Source organism: Nycticebus coucang, chromosome 18, assembly GCF_027406575.1.
Source record: "Nycticebus coucang isolate mNycCou1 chromosome 18, mNycCou1.pri, whole genome shotgun sequence".
Classification (NCBI taxonomy): Eukaryota; Metazoa; Chordata; class Mammalia; order Primates; family Lorisidae; genus Nycticebus; species Nycticebus coucang.
In genome coordinates, this window is record NC_069797.1 from 78842829 (window position 1) to 78862680 (window position 19852).

A 19852-nucleotide genomic window follows, 5' to 3' on the forward strand; every position below is an offset into this window, starting at 1 on the left:
TCTGTGGTTGGTCATTTTACGTCATGTTATTTTCAACAGAAACCTTATTTAGCATATCCAGGGAGACTAACAAAGTCATCCATGACTGTGAATGGTTTATTTCAACCCTCAGTTTTCTCCGCTTAAAAAATAAAAATCACATGCAAAATAAAAAAAACATTAAGTTTGTCAACACCAAGAGGTAGCCCCAAAAGGGCTCCAGCCTCACCTGCTCGGAAACTACACAAGTGCTCTCAGGAAAGGGCAGAAGGCTGGGCATGGTGGCCCACACCTATAATCCCAGCACTCTGGGAGGCCGAGGCAGGTGGATTGCTTGAGCTTAGGAGTTTGAGAGCAGCCTGAGCAAGAGCGAAAAATAGCCAGACGCCTATAGTCCCAGCTAATTGGGACACTGAGGAAAGAGGATTGCTTAAGCCCAGGAGTTCAAGGTTGCTGCAAGCTAGGCTGAGGCCATAGCACTCTACCCAGGGCACAGAGTAAGAGTCTGTCTTAAAAAAAAAAAAAAAAAAAAAGGCAAGGGCAGAAAGCAGTTGACGAAGAAAGGATGGTAACCCACAGAGCCCAGTAGGAATCTGAGCAATAGGGAAGGATGAAGTGCGGCAGAACGAGCCCTCCAGGGCAGCTGAACCAGAAGACGCCTGGACAACCAACTTGCCTCAGAATCCAAGAAGGTCTTGAAATGTACTAAGGCAAAACGTAAACACAAGTCACAAAGCGGGGCCTGCAGAGCAGCAGCAGATGGGACAAGCTGGGGAACACGCTCAGACCCAGACCAGGCTGGCAGAAAACAAGCCCAGCTCCGGCCACACCACGTGCGTGCCCGCTGCTGCCTCCCACCTGTGGCACCCGCGTCCTTGGACAGAGCCTTCCTTGGGTTCACACTCCACAGCAGCATAGCAGCCCGGAGAACTGACAACAGCAACCTGGACACACCCCACCTGGCTGCAAGTCTCTCCCCCCACCCATTTCCCAAGACCTCCACTCAGCCTTACCCACCTGCCCCAGGCCAAGGGGCCTCTGTGCTGACCAGAGCCCTAGCATGAACCGCTGGCTACCCAGTGGAGCCCCTGTAACTGAGCAGATATCAGGGTTTATACCCTCAGCCGTTCCTCTGGGGGAACACCACGGGCCATGAAAACCCCAGGCAAGAAAGCCAGAGCCACCCAGCTTGAGGGGACTGTGGGGCCAAGGAAGTGGCACAGGCATCTGTGACAGTGCCGGGGGCCCGCCAGCTCCACACTCACCCAGCCACCGAGTCCCGGTCTGCAAGTCCATGCTACGGGTATGAATGTGCACCAGAGCCTGGGGGGACTTGGCTTCAAAGGCAGCAGATGGCCCAGGTGGCCAAGCATTGGGAAGCAGCACAGATTACCACCTGCAGGTGCCCTAGTGGGTGAGGACAGGTGAGGGGCCGGGGTCCCCAGTTGCCACTCTGTGCAGTGGGGGGGTTTGTGGGATGCAGGATACATGTAGGGCAGTGATTGCCAGTTCTCTCATCTCCTGAATACCGAAGCACATCCAGTTCGCACTCTCACGGTCAGCCTGGATGGACCTGGGACCCTGGGGAGCCCGTCTGGGGTGCAGCTGCATGGCTGGGGTGAAGCCTGCCCATCCCTAGCGCCTGTTGGAACAGCTGCCTACAGTCAGAACTGCCTTTGAGGCAGGTGGAGAAATGGGATCCGCCATGCCAGACACCTGATCCCATAGCACCCCTGACCTCGGGGCACCCGTGACTTTGACTTTGGCTGTGAGTCACCTAACACAGCTGCAGAGCCCACAGGAGGAGGCACACCAAGCCACTGTGTGTCTCAGCCCAGGCCAGGAGAATCCTGGGGCTTCACCGATGCAGCAGCTGGAGCACTGCCCCAAGGAGTGACCGTGGCCTCCAGATCTTTAAGGGGTCCCTGAGTCAAAACAAGGAAGAGCACCCAGGTGGGAAGAAAACTCATATCTCATGTTATCTCAAGAGGACACACAAGGCAAGTTGTACACTTTAGTGATAGGACACACACTTAGGGTCAGCGTCCAAGAGCCCCACTTGCACGCACTCCAAGCCTCTGTGGACCTTGAGGCATACCTCTGACTACAGGAGACGGCCCCACCAGAGCCCTCTGCGAGCCTCGGCACGTGTTCACCTACGTATGCCTTCCCAGAGAAATAGGATCTTCATACTGCTGCCCCTGGGTGCCTGGGATCTGCCTCTGCTGACCAGCCTTGGGTGTCCCCTATGCCCGTCCTCCACTGCAAGAGGATTTCTTAAGCTCAGGAGTTTGAGACTAGCCTCAGCAAGAGTGAGATCCCATCTTCAATAAAAATAAAAAAACTAGGCGAGTGTTGTAGCAGGCACCCGAAGTCCCAGCTACTCAGAAGACTGAAGCAAACGGAGTGCTTGAGCCCAGGAGTTTGAGGCTCAAAAAAAAGAAAGAAAAGAAAAGAAAAACAGAATATCCCAGAAAATTTATTCATAAGAACAAAGAGGAGGGATTATAATCGAAATTTTAGAGAGCAACAGGCCACAATGCAGTGAGCACTATTACAAGCCATGGTGATTTAACAGCCCAGAAAGACGAACCAGCCAGCAAGTTAAAATGCAAGTGTCAGGGCAGGCCTGAAGAGGCACAAGAGTTTAATACATGACAGCAGCAACACACCACATCAGCAAGGGGTTATTTCATAAAGACATGTGGCAACTGCAGAACCATCTAGGAAAAAACTCAGGATACTACTTTGCTTCTTACCCCAAAATAAAACAAAAATGGTGCAAAGATCTAAATCAAGAAAATGAGGTCATGGAAGTACTAGAAAAATGAGAAGGAATTTCCAAAAAAAGTACTGGTAGGGGGAAGGTCTTTCCAACTGTCACCTTTTTTTCCCCTTAAAAAAAAGCCAAACAGGCTGGGATTCGGCAGTAGGAAGCATGCTGGGCTGCAGCCACGGAGCTCCTAGAATGCGTGGAGAACTGCTGCCTCAGCTATGGGGGAGAGCACTAGTACCCAACTGGTGGTCCCACTCAATCACAAAAGCTGGATAAACATCAAGATCACCCACCATAGACACTACTGAAGAACCCCCATAGCTTGGACATGAAGGGCCGAGATTCCAGAGAGCAGACGGAAGCACTCAGGCACAGAGAGCAAGTAGAGAGGGCCCTGCAGATCAGGGGCAAGGGCTCCTCAGCAGCGAGAGCTTGGAGGAGGGAAGGAAGCCTCAGAGAAGGTGCCCCGAGTTCCACGTGCACTTCTGCCCCAGGGCATGAGCCAGCTACTGAGAGAAGCTGGCAAGATGAGCACTAAGCACTAAGCAGAGAGACTGGCCATCTCGGGTGACAGTGCCCAGTTGAGAACCAGAAGGGCTGTGCCCCAAGAGCCTTTCGCCTGTCCTCATGCGAGGGGTGCAAGAAAGCACCGTCCAGCAGCCCCACTGTCTCAAACCCAGTGTCTACAGAGCACCAAACACACTGGAAGAGAGGGCCAAATGACAGACACCAGGAAGCCACCAGGGGTCATAACACATCAATACTATGTGAAACAGTAAAGAACAGCAGCCCCAAAGACCAGAGGGGGGTAAGAGGAGTTAACATATTATGGAAGTTTTGCTTTGTCTGGGAACCGGTAAAAAAAAATCCTAATTTGGGCAGCACCTGTGGCTCAGTGAGTAGGGCGCTGGCCCCATATACTGAGGGTGGCGGGTTCAAACCCAGCCCCGGCTAAACTGCAGCCAAAAAATAGCCGGGCGTTGTGGCGGGTGCCTGTAGTCCCAGCTACTCGGGAGGCTGAGGCAAGAGAATCACTGAAGCCCAAGAGCTAGAGGTTGCTGTGAGCCGTGTGGCGCCATGGCACTCTACCTGAGGTCAGTACAGTGAGACTCTGTCTCTACAAAAAAAAAAAAAAAATCCTAATTTACAGTTGATTCCAATATGTCAAGGATTCCTATCAACTGCCGACTTCGACATTATAAATACTACACATCAGGCCCGGTACGGTCCTAGCACTCTGGGAAGCCAATGCGGGTAGATTGCCTGAGCTCAGGAGTTCAAGACCAGCCTAAGCAAAAAGTGAGACCCTGTCTCTACTAAAAATAGAAAAAACTGAAGCAAGAGGATCATTTGAGCCCGACAGTTGGAGGTTGCTATAAGCTATAATGCCATGGCACTCTACCCAGGGCGACAGCTTGAGACTCTGTCTCAAAAAAAAAAAAAAAAAAAAAAAAGATTACACATTATATACCACACACCACACCATATACACAGCATATATTACCACATATGTCTACATATTATATATTCTCTAACATTAGAAGAATAGAAACATACCAACAAGCTAAGACAGGAAAAAAGAATGAATATTTTATTTTTTATTTATTTATTTATTTTAGAGACAGAGTCTCACTTTGTCGCCCTCGGTAGAGTGCCATGGCATCACAGCTCACAGCAATCAGCTCTTGGGCTTAGGCGATGCTCTTGCCTCAGCCTCCCGAGTAGCTGGGACTATAGGCACCCACCACAATGCCTGGCTTTTTTTTGTTGTTGTTGTTGCAGTTTGGCTGGGGGCCAGGTTTGAACACGCCACCCTCAATATATGGGGCCGGTGCCCTACTAACTGTGGCACAGGCGCTGCCCCAAGAATGAATATTTCAAATGATTGATTTAAAAGGAGGAGGCTCCCTAAGAAAAAAAGAAACAAAAATAACAGGTGAGATGAACAAAAGCTAAGGAGTAAGATGGAAGTATTTTCCTTAAATCAGTAATTATAATTAAGTGTGAACTGTCTTAAATACTCCTCAATAAACTGGATAATAGCAAAACAAAAGTCAACTATATGCTAGTACAAGAGAGGTACCTTTAATATAAGGGCACAGAGAGATCAGACCCAAGGCAGAGGCCTAAGTTACCTACAACACCAACTTTAAGGAGGAAAGTGTTTCCAGAGATAAAAAGGGACATTTCACAAGTTAAAAAATCAATTAGACGTGAAAATATAACTGGCTTAAATCTGTGTGCTCCTAATAACATAGCTTCAAAATAAAAAGCAAAAAATTTACAGAACTGAAAGAAGAAATAAATCTGCAATTACAATAGGAGTTTTATACCTTTCTCAAAACCAATAAGCAAGATTAAAAAAATCAGTAAAATTTTGTCAAAATCTGAAAATAGCAGTTCATAAATTTTCCAACATATACAAACCACTGTGTCCAACAACTGCAGAAGGACCATACCAGCCAATAGTCACTAAAACAGACGTTTGTATGCTAGGCTGTTTTTTAGACAAGGTCTTGCTCTTGCTCAGGCTGGTCTTGAACTCCTGAGCTCAAGCTATCCACCTGCCTTGGCCTCCCAGAGTGTTGGGATTACAGGCACGAGCCACGACACACGGCCTTAGGCCAATGTTTCTTTATTTCATTTTTTTTTTTTTAGAGACAGAGTCTCACTTTATTGCCCTCGGTAGAGTGCTACGGCATCACAGCTCACAGCAACCTCCAGCTTTTGGGCTTGGGTGATTCTCTTGATTCAGCCTCCTGAGTAGCTGGGACTACAAGCGTCTGCCACAACGCCCGGCTATTTTTGTGTTGCAGATTGGCCGGGGCAGAGTTCGAACCCATCACCCACGGTATATGGGGCCATTGCCCTACCCACTGAGCCACAGGCACCGCCAGCCAATGTTTCTTAAACAGGACACACAAACCATGAAGGAAAAGAAACTGATAAACTAGACCAAACAAAAATGAAGAGCTTCTATTCCTCCAAAGACATCCTTAAGAAAGTGAAAAAGACAGCCTGGAGCGAGATAAAATACTTGCAGTCTATATTTCTGAAAAAGGACTTATATCCAGACTCTGTTAAAAACTCCCACAAATCAACAGGAGACAACCCAATATAGAAAAACAAACAAACAGGTAAGACATGAAAGGCACTCATGAACAAAGACGGCCATCCCCACTGAGCTCTTGAGATGGACCAGCCAAGACTGCACATGAGGTGCCTCCCCACCCCCGGGTCCCCACTGGAGGGCTGGAATCTGAAAGGGGGTCGGATGCAAAGTCACCCACACTTTCACGTGCTGCTAGAGAACTGAAAAACTGTCTGGCAGAACCTGCCAATGCCGAACCCCCCCCCGCCACACACACACACACACACACACACTGGTCTCCTCCTAAGCATGCATCCCACAAAACCACGCACACCAAGTGGGAAATGAGCTGCTGCCCCCCAAGAGAGGGCAAACTGCAGCAGACTCATGAAGCGCGACACCGTGCAACAGTGAGAATCAGTGGTGGTGCTATGCAGTGACGTCAGTGAGCTCAGAGCCACGCACACCACCCGCACTGCAGACTCCGTTCAGGCCCACTCGAAGATAGGCAGAACCACTGCTGACTCGCCAGAAGACAGACCAGAAGTGAACTTTGGGGTGGGGGACCTAAGGTGCCCAAAGGGAGCTCTGGGTGCTGGAATGTTCTGTCTGCGCTGGACAGTGGCTCCATGGCTGGTTGACTTTGCACAACTGTATCACACTGTATACAAAAATGACATGCTTCGGGATACTTACATGTATATCATACTTCTGAAACATTCACCAATATACTTCGATATGAAAAAGCTAAACAACTTGGGTGGTGCCTGTGGCTCAAGGAGTAGGGCGCCAGCCCCATATACCAGAGGTAGGGGTTCAAACCTGGCCCCGGCCAAAAACTGCAAAAACTGCAAAGAAAAAGCTAAACAACTCCATAAGAGTCAGCAAAAACATAGGCAGCTCACAGAAAAGAAACATAAGCCATTCTAAACCCATGAGAACACATTCATGTTCACATCAAGGAAGCCTAAAGCCCCCCATATACCCCCCCCCACTGTGAGGATATGCTGATCCCAAGTGCTCAGGCTCCGGGCAGGGCTCCGTGTCCAAGCCCCTGCCACGCACAGACAGAGCCCGGTAACAGCAGAAGACTGGAGACAGGGCGCACTGCAACAGGGGCCATGGAACTTTCCTACAATTGAAACCACGGAGCCGCCAAAACTAACTGGGCAGCTCTGCACAGAGGCTGTGGAGTGACCTGCAGGGACTGACACAAGGTGGAGGTGGCATGAAGCTATGTCACCATTAAAGAAGCTGGAATGCCAGCAACCTCCTCTTTGGACACACCTGGAGCTCAGGGGAGGGGCTCCGGGAAATCCCCAGTACGAGGATGGATGGCAGAGACTGTGCAGCCACTAGGTTGAACCCTAGGCATCCCAGACCCGCCTGATCAAGCACCCTTCCTGTGCTTCACATCTAAAACCATAAAACTTGTCAGCAAAACACACTGACCAGGCCTTCACTCACCTGCCCACTCCTCCCACCCCGCATAGCACATACCTGGGGGGAGAGGGCACCCTTGTGAGTCCTCCTGTGAATCAGAGCAGGGCAGATGAAGCAAATAAGGCTTCCCATGGTCGCGCCCGTGAGGCCCAGGACGGTCTCCACTAGGAGCAAAAAGGAACAGGAAGGGGTGAGCAGTGAAGGGCTCTGGCCAGAAGTGGAACTTGAGTGAGCGGCCAGCACGGTGACAAAAGCCACTGCACACAAGCTGGGTGCAGAGGCTCCCTCTGTGCCCACAGCCTTTGTGTGGCTGACCACACAGCAGATGGCATATCCTGTGAGGGCTGCCCTAATGGGCTCATCTTCATTTTTAAAGAGCCCAACCTTGGAATTTCCTCCCTAAATCAGGCGGTGGCTCTGCACTGCAGGATCACATGCTGCCCCTCCTGCCTTTGGGTGGTGAGTGCCACGTGCAAAACCTGGGCCTGGGCCATGCTGGTGGCGTATAGCCTTGCTGCCAGACCTGGGCCTTGGGACATTGCCCGGGGAGGGGTGTGTGAGTTCTCCTCGGTATCTGCTGACAATAAAGCTCTGCCCACCCGCCAGGAGTCAGTGCATTTGGATAACTTAAACCTCACTCAGAACCCTCAACTTTTCCCTTGGTAACATGGCAACAAAATCAGAAACCGAAAGAGTGGATGTTAAGTCCTACATCCCCGCACTGGAGTCACCCCCTTCCTGGGTATCAGTGAGTGTGAGTTGTCCTGACACACTGCCCAATTTTATCCCCTGACTTACTCTTCAGGACAAAGAAAAAAATGACCTGGGAGTCTAGACTTTTTAGGAGGCCCAAAACTCTGGGTGTCTCAGCTGAATGCTGATGGCACCGGCCCTAAGTAGCAGCGGGAACAGCAGAAAAAGAGAAAGAGAAAAGGGATGGCTCCAGTCTCAGGAGCCACCCCCAACCTTACCATTGGGGATCAAGATGCCACCGACCATGGTTCCAAACACAACTGCGAGGGTGAGCGCTTTGAACCGGAGTGGAGGCATGTAGCCGCCAGCTGCAAAGGTGCCATCTTTTTGCTGCACCCAAAAAAAATAAAAACAAAAACAGTTCTGAAACAACTGGTTTCTTCTTCTACTCTTTCATAAGCAAGGCCTCACAGGCTCTGCCCAGCACACCAGGGGCATCCCCGCACGGCGCTGGGTGCTCACCTGCCAAGCAACCATAACTGGCACAGTCACATCTGGCCGGGCAACTTTTTAATTTTTTTTTGAGACAGAGTCTCATTTTGTCTCCCTCGGTAGAGTGCTATGGCACAATAACTCACAGCAACCTCAAACTCTTGGGCTCAAGTGACTCTCTTGCCTCAGCCTCCTGAGTAGCTGGGACTACAGGCGCCTACCACAATGCCTGGCTACTTTTAGACACAGGGTCTCACTCTGGCTCAGACTGGTCTTGAACCTGTAAGCTTAAGACAATCTGCCTGCCTCGGCCTCCCAGAGTGCTGGGATTGCAAGTGTGAGCCACTGCGCCCAGCCTTGGCTGGGCAACTTTAATGGGAACCTGCCACTCACACCTACAAAATGCTAGGGAGGCACGCGTGCTTTTCACCACAGTAGGGACTTTGGATTTCACAACCTAGTTTTGAACCAGCCTAGTCTGAAGTCCCTGTTTCCCCTTCAGAGCAACACGAGGGAGGTTTAGCACGTTCCCCAAAGCTCGGGGAGCAGCACACACCCACGGCCACGACTCTGGGTCTCTCCTGGCCTTTGGATCTCAGGGTGCAGGCATACCTCACACACAGATGGCATGCTATTACCATCTCCAGCATGTGTGTTGGGGCAGTAAGCAACTTTGAAGTCCAAGAAGAAAAAAAGGGAGAAAGACATGCTGTGGCCCAGCCAGTCCAAACCAGCAGAGCCTATCTCACCCCCAGGAAGGATCAGCGCCACTATTCTACCAGTGAGGATGTAGCAGGGACTGCCCCAGGTGACATGCAGAGGGACAGGGGCAAATGGTCTGAATCCACCTGCTCGAGGGCCCCAGTGTGGCCCAGCACACCCTACTGGGGCCAGACTGCCCACCTGCCCTGCCTGCCACTCGGCTGGCCCCACTGCATCCTGGACAGGGCACTAAGCATGTGCGCCTGTTTCCCGCCCTGTAGATAGAAGCACCCCTCTTCAAGTGATTCAATGCCAGGGAGGACTATGATGACTACCCCTGGGCTAGGTTGACGAGGGCGGAGCCTTCCAGAACTGCTTGAAGAACTTGTCTTGAAGTTCCCAGCTCTCAGAACAGACGTCCACACAGGACAGATGGAGGGGTGAGAACCTGGACACAAGCTGGTGCGGAAGGCGTCAGGCCTACCCCAAAGATAGCCAGGCGCAGCCTGAGCCACAGTCCACTGAGAGACAGCAGCCCCAGCAAAGGGAGAGGACGTGACGCATGAGACGGCCACGAGAGCCAACCCAAGAGGTCAAGCGTGAAGGACCAGAAACAGCCAGGCCCCAGCAAGGGGCGAGGGGAAGGACAGGGATGTGGGACACAGAGGTACCTGCATACACCACTAAGCCAGAGGTGCAGAACAGGTGGGCTCTGGGCACCTGTGTGGCAATGGCGCATACAGGCACAGAGGGACAGAGGATACAGCTGCAAGAGGACTTTCTCATTTGATGTAACATTTCCTTTAATATCACTATTGATCCTTTTTTTTTCTCTTGAGACAAAGTCTCACGTTCCTGCCCATGGTAGAGTACTGTAGAATCATACCTCACAGCAACCTCAAACTCTTGGGCTCAAAATGATCCTCTTGCCTCACCCTCCCAAGTAGGTGGGACTGTAGGCTCCTACCACAAGGCCAGGCCAGTTTTTCTAGTTTTAGAAATGGGGTCTCGCTGTTGCTCAGGCTGGTCTCAAACTTATGAGCTCAAGTGATCCACCCGCCTCAGCCTCCCAGAGTGCTATGATTACAGGCGTGAGCCACAGCTCCCACCCCTGTTGATTCTTTGATTTAAAAAAGATAGCCATGTGCAGTGGCTCACGCCTGTAATCATAGCACTCTGGGAGGCCAAGGCAGGTGGATTGCTTGCACTTAGGAGTTTGAGACCAACCTGAGCAAAGGTGAGACCCCATCTATAAAACTAGAAAAACTAGCCTAGCATTGTGGTAGGTGCCTATCGTCTCAGCTACTTGGGAGGCTGAGGCAGGAGGATGGTTCAAGCTCAAGAGTTTGAGGTTACTGTGAGCTATGACACCATGGCACTCATAGGTGACAAAGTGAGACTGTCTAAAAAATAAGTAAGATAGAAATGCCCTTATGTACAGAAACAGGAGCTTTATTTATTTATTTATTTTGAGACAGAGCCTCAAGCTGTTGCCCTGAGTAAAGTGCCGTGGCATCACAGCTCACAACAATCTCAAACTCTTGAGTTTAAGCAATTCTCTTGCCTCAGCTTCCTGGGTCTACAGGCGCCCACCACAACGCCCGGCTATTTTGTTGTTGTTGTTGTTGCAGTTGTCATTGTTGTTTTAGTGGCCCCGTTTGAACCCACCATCCTCAGTGTATGTGGCCAGCACCTACTGAGCTATGGGTGCCACCACGAGAACTGTTGAAATATGAGATCTGTGTCTGCCTCCCACAGTGAGCACAGCACTTCACAACCTGGGCAGAGACCAGCCGGGGAGCCTCTGGAGGACTCCATAGCCAAATGAGTGCACTGTGACTTTGCACTTGGGCACAAAGCCCTAAATCCTGCTTCACTCAACACCCCACTGCCTGAATGCTAACAGGGGGCAGACCAGAGCACAAGTTCGGGAGAGAGGGTACCAAGGCTTTGGGGCTGGGCCTCTGCTGCGAAACTGGAGGCATCATGCCGGTGGCGTCTACAGGGGCAGAAAAGAGCTGCTGTGATGTGGAGGCCACATGCCCAGCCTCGTGGACAGCAAGCCCTGGGCCAGGGTTCTCCAGGCCCCCTACAGTCTGCTGATTCTCCCCAGATTCTCTGGTACCATGAAACCCCCTTAGCCTGGACAGTTCCAGAGGGACCTGCACTCCTAGGCACCAGGCTCAAGGTTCTCAGACTGTAGAACAAAAGATGGCCATCTTTTGAGGCTCCTGAGGCAGTGAATGTACCACCTAAGAGGCAGGTAGAGGCCTAGACTGGGCAGAGCCCCCCAGCGCCCCAGGCAGGAGCTCAACCTTCTCTGGCAGGGACAGTGCCAGAGCACTGTCCCAGCATCACAGAAAGGACCAGGACAGCGTTTTGGTTTCAACCCCTGTATTTAAAAAAAATTTTTTTTTGTAGAGACAGAGTCTCACTTTATGGCCCTGGGTAGAGTGCCGTGGCATCACATAGCTCACAGCAACCTCCAACTCCTGGGCTTAAGCGATTCTCTTGCCTCAGCCTCCCGAGCAGCTGGGACTACAGGCGCCCGCCACAACGCCCGGCTATTTTTTTGTTGCAGTTCAGCCAGGGCCGGGTTTGAACCCACCACCCTCGGTATATGGGGCCGGCGCCTTACCGGCTGAACCACAGGTGCCGCCCCTTAAAAAATTTTTATAAGGACTAAGCAGCTACCTTGCCTACATACATACGTTACCATGTATAAAACTCAGCCTCTCTTTATTTTTATTTTTTTTTAAGATGGGGTCTCAGTATGTTGCCCAGGCTGCCCTGGAACTCCTGGGCTCATGAGATGAAGTAGTTGGGACTACAGGCACACACCACCTTGCCTGTCAAGAAGGAGCTTCTCTGTGGCTCAAGATCTTATGCTACATTATTAAAATCTTCAGTTACACAAAAGCAAAGAGATTCATACAAGGATCCATCCCCTGGCCTCCCCCGTGCCTATCCTCCCATGATCAGTCTGGTTCCCCCATGTTCCCACACTTCTGCCCTCCCTGAGTTGAGAGGACAGCAGTGTAGCTGGGGAGGCCCAGGAGGCAAGCTGAACCCCTGAGGACATGGGGCCTGGCAGAGTTACCTGCATGCCCTGTGTGCTCTGGGGCTTTCGCCAAAGTGGGTTGTAAAATCCACTTGAAAGTCATCATTTGTATTGAAGCTTTCTTTTCCTTTTAACTAGGAAAACCTCCACCTACCATAGCCCAGAAAAATACAGAGCAGAAGCCAATAGAAGATAATGCCATCAATAGCAGGAAAAGGCCATGAGACTCACCTGCTGCTCGAAAAGCAGCGTGTTCAGGGCCTGTCTGCAGGGCAGGATCATCATAGGGAAGCCCACGGCCACTGACATCGTGAAGCCCACACGGATCATCTCTGTTACCAGGTTGGAGGGAAAGTGCATCAGCACATTGCCCGCGGTGGCATCAGTGAAGCTGACGTAACCAAAAAACCCCACCTGTCGGAGATGAGAAACAGCCATGTAGTGGACAGAGGTCCTGATCTGGGCAGTGCCCATCTCAGGAGTATCTCTGAGTCCCAGACCCTCTGTCTGAGTCAGCCTCTGGAGACCAACAGTGCTCTGACAATCACAGAGCCCAACCCCAGAGGCAAGCAGCCTCACAGAGCCGACTGCTCAGAAGGGAAGCCCAGCCTGTCCCACAAGCCCTGCAGAGGGGCTAATCCTGATCTGCTTCCAAAACCGAGCAGGGGCCAGGCACTCTGAGAGGCTCGGGCAGGAGGATGGTGTGAGCCCAAGAGTTAGAGGCTGTAGTGAGCTGTGGATGACACCACTGCACTCCAACCTATGTGACAGAGTAGGAATGTGTTGCCAAAAAAATAAAAATAAAATACCCACTGGGGACATAGGGTGAACTGTAGTTTTCTGTGGAGTAAGACACAGGTATTAGAGAACTCCAGGGACCCGGCGTGGGGCCAGGGCTGTAATCCTAGAACATTTATAGTTTTATTCAAAGGCAACAAATAGGAACATCAAGAAGACCAGAAGAAAGTCTACCAAACACAGAGTGACTGCAGGTGAGGGTGGGCTGAGGGTGTCATCCTCTCTGCCGGTCTGACTTTCCCAGGTCTCCACAGGGTTCACAGTGAATTAACAAAAGGCCGCTCAGTTAAAGCTGGGCATAGCCCTGCTGCTGAGGTTCCTGGGCCCTCAGCTCTAACTCTAACCCTAACCCACTCAGCAGAGGTAGTAAGGCTGCGCCTAGGTCTGCAGGAAGCTGGAGGGAGGCAGCATCCCAGCACCTGGGGCTGATGTGAAACAGGAGCTCCAGGGTGCAAAGGGCCCTACCATGACGTAAAATGTGGTGACCACGTTGAGGGAGGAGGCAAATATGGAACTCATGGTTTTCACTGATGGCTCGTCCAGGCTGTCATAGGTGGGCAGGACCTGGCTGTATAAAAAGAAGTAATTTCACTGAGGATCAGGCAGGAGGATTGCTTCAGCCCAGGAGTTTGAAACCAGCCTGGTCAACATAGTGAGACCCCCCCCCTTTTATTTTTTGAGACAGAGTCTCACTTTATTGCCCTCAGTAGAGTGCCATGGCATCATACAGCTCACAGCAACCTCCAACTCCTGAGCCTAGGTGATTCTCTTGCCTCAGCCTCCTAAGTAGCTGGGACTATAGGTGCCTGCCACAATGCCCAGCTATTTTTTGGTTGTAGTTGTCATTGTTGTTTGACAGGCCCAGGCTGGATTCAAACCCACCAGCTCTGGCGTATGTGGCTGGTGCCTTAAGCCACTTGAGCTACAGGTGCCGAGCCAGTGAGACCCCATTTTTAACAATTTTTTTTTGAGACAGAGTCTCACTATGTCGCCCTCGATAGAGTGCTGTCGAGTCACAGCACACAGCAACCTCAAACTCTTTGGCTTAAGCAATTCTCTTGCCTCAGACTCCCCACAGGCTGGGACTACAGGTGCCCACCACAACACCCAGCTATTTTCTTTTCTTTTCTTTTTTTTTTTTTTTGTGGTTTTTGGCCGGGGCTAGGTTTGAACCCGCCACTTCTGGCATATGGGACTGGCACCCTACTCCTTGAGCCACAGGCGCCGCCAGACACCCAGCTATTTTCCAGAGACAGGGTCTCACTCTTGCTCAGGCTGGTCTCCAACTCATGAGCTCAGGCAATCCACCCACCTTGACCTCCCAAGTGCTGGAATTAGACGCATGAGCCACCGTGCCTGGCCCACAAAACTTTTTTAAAAAAATTACCCAGGCACCATGCCAGGCACCTGTAGTCCCAGCTACATCAAGGCTGGGGTGGAAGGAGCTTGAGCCAGAGAGTTTGAGGCTGCATGTGAGCTGTGATTGCACCGCTGCACTCCAGGTTGGTGATAGACCGAGACCCTGTCTCTAAAACAAAACAAAACAAACACACACACACAAAAAAAACAAGCAATGTCACAAAGCAGATTCCAGAGAGACATGACTGCCTGGCCTGGATCCTACAGCCCCACTGAGAAGCCTTGACACTTCCTTCACACAGCGGGAGGCTGAGATCTCGTGATGCCAAGGACTGCAGCACTGTGGCAGGCCCCACTCAGAATATCCCAGAACACACTCCACACGAAGGTCTCTGAGGACCCCAGACTAAAGCCAGCTACTCCCTGGGAGCAGGGCTGGGAATTAAAGCAGCCATGTTTAAGGGGAAGCAGGAAGCCTGCTTGGAGCACCAATGTCATTAAACAAACACACCCTGGTGGAGCGGCTGGCCCACCTCAGGGCCCCAGCACAGACGCAATCAGCAGGGCAGACGAGGAGACAGCCCAGGGCATGCTTCCCAACACATAGCCTCTTACTCCTGTGACAAGAGAATTGGCGTCTGTCCCACGGCCTGGTGCCAGGAGTGTGGTGCTGCTGGAGGTGGGAGGGACCCAAGTCACTGGCCAGGCAGGTATGTGACAGCCCCACACAGGCTTTCCTGAGAACACAGGGCAGCAGGCCCGTCCAAGGGAGGGAGGCAGGCAGGAGCCTGGGCACCGGAGGGAAAGATGAACCCAACCAGAAGGGAGAAGGGTGGGGGGCCATGGGAGGGCTCTGGGTACAGCGGGAGGAGGGAGCTGGATGGGGGAAGTTCAAGCCAGGACAGATTGAATGCCCTCTGCCCAGGGCTAGATGAGGACTCAGGGCCCAGGGGCCACTCCTTAGCTGTGGTCATTCTAGGTGGGGAATCAAAGTCACAAAGGTAACTGGACTGGTGTGGGTGGGGGTATCACTGTACACAAAATCAGTGCAGCCAAATCTTAAAACTGCCTTTATTTTTTATTATATTTATTTATTTTGGCAGCTGGACAGAGTGCCCTGGGCTCAAGTGATCCTCCTGCCTCAACCTCCCAAGTAGCTGGGACTACAGGCGCCCACCACAATGCTTGGCTAGTTTTTCTATTTTTAATAGTGATGGGGTCTCACTGTTGCTCTAAGCTCAAGGGATCCTCCCTCCCAGAGTACTGGAATGACAGGGTGAGCCACCACACCCAGCACTGAAACCGCCTTCAAAGATGCAGGATACTCAGACCTTATTAAAAGGCAAACAAACAAACAAGATAAATAAATAAATAAATACAATAAAGGCAAACAGATAGGGACAGGCAGGAAGACCCGGCCAGTGGGCGCAGGGTCCCTAATCTCCCTGGGCTGTGGCAGACTACCCGGCAGGCCGTCCTCAACATGAAGGGCTCCCAGCTGCCGGTCCAGGGACCATGCAGGACAGCTGCCTTCCTCTGGGCTGGCAGGAGCAGCCCAAGGGAGATGGCAGAGAACTGGGAGGAGATGCCCATCGCTGTGGGAGGACACGTCTTGTGACCCTTCTTGGTGCTGAGCAGTCCTCTGGCTGGAGCTGAGTCCACACCAGGGAGTCCCAGTTTGGGGGCCAAGTCCCAACACACTCCGTGAGGGGGCTGCCAAGGAAACCGCAGTCAATATAGGGCAGGGGTTGCTCTTAGCACGCAGGCTGTTCCCCAGCCCTCACCTCCAGTCCCAGAGACCTTTGGGTGGCCCCTTGGAGAGAAGCCAGGTGGGAGCCACAGCCTCCACAGCAGCTTCTTGTATTACTGAGCCCTTGGCACCCGCAGGGCGTTCCCTGAGTACCCACCTTTGAAGGCAGCTGCCAGGACTCAGGGTATATCAGGGTTGAATGGTGCTTTCCATGTGCGGCTACCTTAAGATGTACCCCCCACGCAGACAGGACAGGCCCGGGTCCAGCTGGACCCGCCCTCCCAGGTCTCCTGCACTTGGCACCCCCACAGCTACCCCTCTAGGCCCAGGATGCCAGCTTTGCCCAGCCCAAACTCATTCACCATCAGACAGACAAGCAAGGGCCAGACGGCAGAGGCTCAGGGTGGACGGCCATGCCCACAGCCAAACCAATCACTCCAGTGGGGCTCATCCTGTCACCCTGCAAGGACGGGGCTCTAGTGCAGGGACGAGGTGGGAGAGAAGAGCTGTCTGGGCAGGTCAGCATGCCAGCCAGCATGGGGGTTGTCACAGTAGCAGAAGGAAGCCTGACCTGGCAGGCCGAGCCCCCTAGCACCTGTAATCTGACCTAAGGAGCAAATCCAACAGAGGTGCCCCAGCTGTTTCTCAGCTTCTCAGGAGAGCCTGACTGTGGATTCATATTTACAAAACCAAATAGAGACAAAAAGGACAATTGGTAAGTAGGTACACAGTGAAAGAATGTAACTCTGTCTCAAGTTATAATGGGGACATTAACCAGCAAGCATGGAGCACATTAGCTGGAAACCAACAGACAATGAGCGGGAAACGATAATTTGGATCTCCCAGGTGGGTGTAAACACGGAGGCACAAATTTTATCTGTCACATTAGTTTATGACTAGCACCGCACATGCCCACTGATGCTGCAGGGGGTGTGATGAGCTTTCCCCACCCACTCGGATTTGCGCCTATCTTTTCTTTGGCTCCTGGGCATGAATCACTAGCTCCTGTGGTTCTGGTGGGGAAGGTGATCCCGCTGGGACTGTGGAACAGCCCGATTAGTGGCTGCAGAGCCGCCATGCCAGAGAGACGGGAGGGTGGGCTCACGCACATAGGTCTGAAATGATGTTTGTGCAATTTCCTTTTTTTTTTATTTTATTTTATATATATTTTTTAGAGAGAGTCTCACTTTATCGCCCTCAGTAGAGTGCTGTGGCGTCATAGCTCACAGCAACCTCCAACTCCTGGGCTTAGGCAATTCTCTTGCCTCAGCCTCCCAAGTAGCTGGGACTATAGGCGCACAATGGTGCCATAATGCCCACCTATTTTTTTTGTTGCAGTTTGGCCAGGGCCGGGTTTGAACCTGCCACCCTCAATATATGGGGCTGGCGCCCTACCCACTGAGCCACAGGCGCCACCCGCAATTTCCTTTTAAATATTCTCAGAGAACAGCTCAATTCTGGCACCAGGCTCAGGATTCCAAGCAGTCAGATGGTCGGGGCTGCTGCCGCACCCACAGCCAGCTCCACTATGGGAATTTGGCAAATTGGAAACTCACACCAGTTAGTCCCAGCAACCTGTCTCAGGAGTAGTCAGCTTGTCTCCCAAATAAAATGTAACCATCTCTCCCTCCAGGTGGAGAGGGAGGCCATAGCTGAACACAATGGCATTGTGCAGCAGTTAGGGACAAGCACCGGAGAGCAGAGCAGCAGGGGCTGTCTCCCGCCACACCCTACACCCTCTCCACCAGGCAGAAACACTCACGACTGGCAGGCAAAGGACATGCCGAAGATGGGGACACAGCGGAAGACGCCCTCCCAGCGCACATAGCTGACCCGCTGCAGCCACTGCCCACCGAAGAGGCCATGCTTGAGGGAAGACAGCAGAATCTGCAGTGAGACAGGGAGGGCACAGGGTCAGGTCGGGGCAGGGCAGGGAGGGCGGGAGGAGGGGTGTGGCTCCCCCACATCCCGGCTTGCTCACCCCTGTGAGGGTAGAAGCACCCCAGCTAAGGGACTGGGGGACCCCATACTTTCCCGGGCTCCAGGCTCCTGCCAGGGGCTACTAGGGACAGCTACTGGGTCTCCTGTACATGTGATCACATTCCAGAGGATGGTTCCCCAGTGTGGGCGGGTCCTCTATGGTGCCAGACACAGACACTGTTTAAAAAACCAAATGGGCCCAGCACAGAGCCTCAGGCCTATGGTCTCAGAAGTTTGGGAGGCTGAGATGGGTGGATCCCTTGAGCCCAGGAGTGGGAGGCTGCAGTGAGCTATGGACACACCACTGCAGCTCAGCCCAGGCAGAATGGGACCTGCCTCTGAAAAAAATGACCACCCCACTGAGGATTCAACCACCTGGATAGGTAGGAGGGAAGTATCACTGGATGGGCCCTTACTGGGAGCTGAGGAAACCTGGAGAACAGGGTGAGCCAGCAGACAGGATGCTCAGGCCCAACTCCCTCAGGAAGGTCATTTCTGCTCCACTAGGGAATAACAGGCCCTGGGGCCCAGGTCCTAGGAGGCTTCCATGGCAGAGGAAGGCTCTGCAAGGTTGCCAAGCCCCATGAGCCAATGCCATACATCACCCTGTCTATCTTGCTATCTCGCTCAGCCTGCTGCCACGTGACAGATAATTGCATCGTGACTCTTGGTCACTATCTCACAGAAAATGTCTCTCCATAAAACAGGGACACTCCACGCTGCCCACTCCCAGAGCCTCAGACCCATCTCCCACCCACACCCTCTGCCTCCACCTGACAGTGCTGGGTCCAAGAGACGAGTGGTGCTCCCAGCAGTCCCCAGGCTATGGGCCCAGCTCCCATCATGCCCCAGCACAGCGACGCTAGACTTGGCAGGACCAGCCCTCCACAGACTCACCACAAACATGAACACAGTGTAGAAAATGAGGGCCATGGCGCTGAAGGACTGGATGGAGGCCATCATGTTCCTCTGCAGGCTGAGGGGCAGCACAGCACACAGGGACACCGCAAAGAGCAGGAACACACGGAAGGTGCCAGTCACCTGCAGGGAAGCCAGCAGGATTCCCTGGGCCGCAGCACTGAGCTCCCTCCCCAGCTGGGGCTCATCCCCACGGCCAGGGGACAGGGAGCACCCTGAGGCCCAGGAGCATAGAGATGACAAGGCCCAGACCAGGCTCTCACAGCCACTGTGCTGAGTGACCCCTCAGTGCACCATCTGTGGGCCCTGAAGGGTCTAGTCCAGCCCTGAGCAAGACCAGCTGGAGGAGATGGACAATGCTTCCCTTGGACCCAGGAAGGGGCATAGGGAGCCAATGTGCTCTGTGCTACCAGGAACAACCCCAGCCCAGCACCGATGGGGGCCACAGGAACCCAAGTGCCCACTGCAGGGCACCTCTCTGTCCCGTGTAAACTCAGAGCTGACCCTGCTTCAAGAACAGGAGTCTTGAAATTGTAGTCCAGAAAATTAATGAAAAACCCCACACTAGAGTTTACTACAGCATAACACACAAAGGTCCGGAACACTCAAGTGGGTCCCTGCAGCTCATGCCTAGAGCCCCCTGCCCACCAGGCAGAAGACAACTAGAGCCCTGCCAAGACCTTCAAAACGGCCCTCACACTCTCTGCACAGTCCCAGATGCCTACTATTTCTCCCAAAGCCACACGTCTTGGCCTGACACGTCCACACCAACCGGGCCAGGCACAGTGGAAGTGGACTTGACACTGTCAG

The 19852-nt window shown here is 52.5% G+C and overlaps 1 protein-coding gene across 5 annotated transcripts in view; it reads right to left on the bottom strand.

Annotated features, from left to right (window-relative positions):
• Positions 1–19852, bottom strand: part of SLC38A10 (solute carrier family 38 member 10) — a 45854-nt gene that overhangs the window by 15520 nt on the left and 10482 nt on the right. For 4 of the 5 annotated variants that reach the window (XM_053569012.1, XM_053569010.1, XM_053569013.1 and 1 more), the window contains exons 5-10: positions 19022–19165; positions 17907–18031; positions 13501–13603; positions 12469–12651; positions 8261–8372; positions 7347–7453 (exon numbers count right to left, since the gene is read on the bottom strand). In XM_053569012.1, coding sequence (XP_053424987.1) covers positions 7347–7453; positions 8261–8372; positions 12469–12651; positions 13501–13603; positions 17907–18031; positions 19022–19165 — 774 coding nt within the window. The remainder of the gene's footprint in view (positions 1–7346; positions 7454–8260; positions 8373–12468; positions 12652–13500; positions 13604–17906; positions 18032–19021; positions 19166–19852) is intronic. The other variant, XM_053569015.1, reaches the window with a different exon arrangement.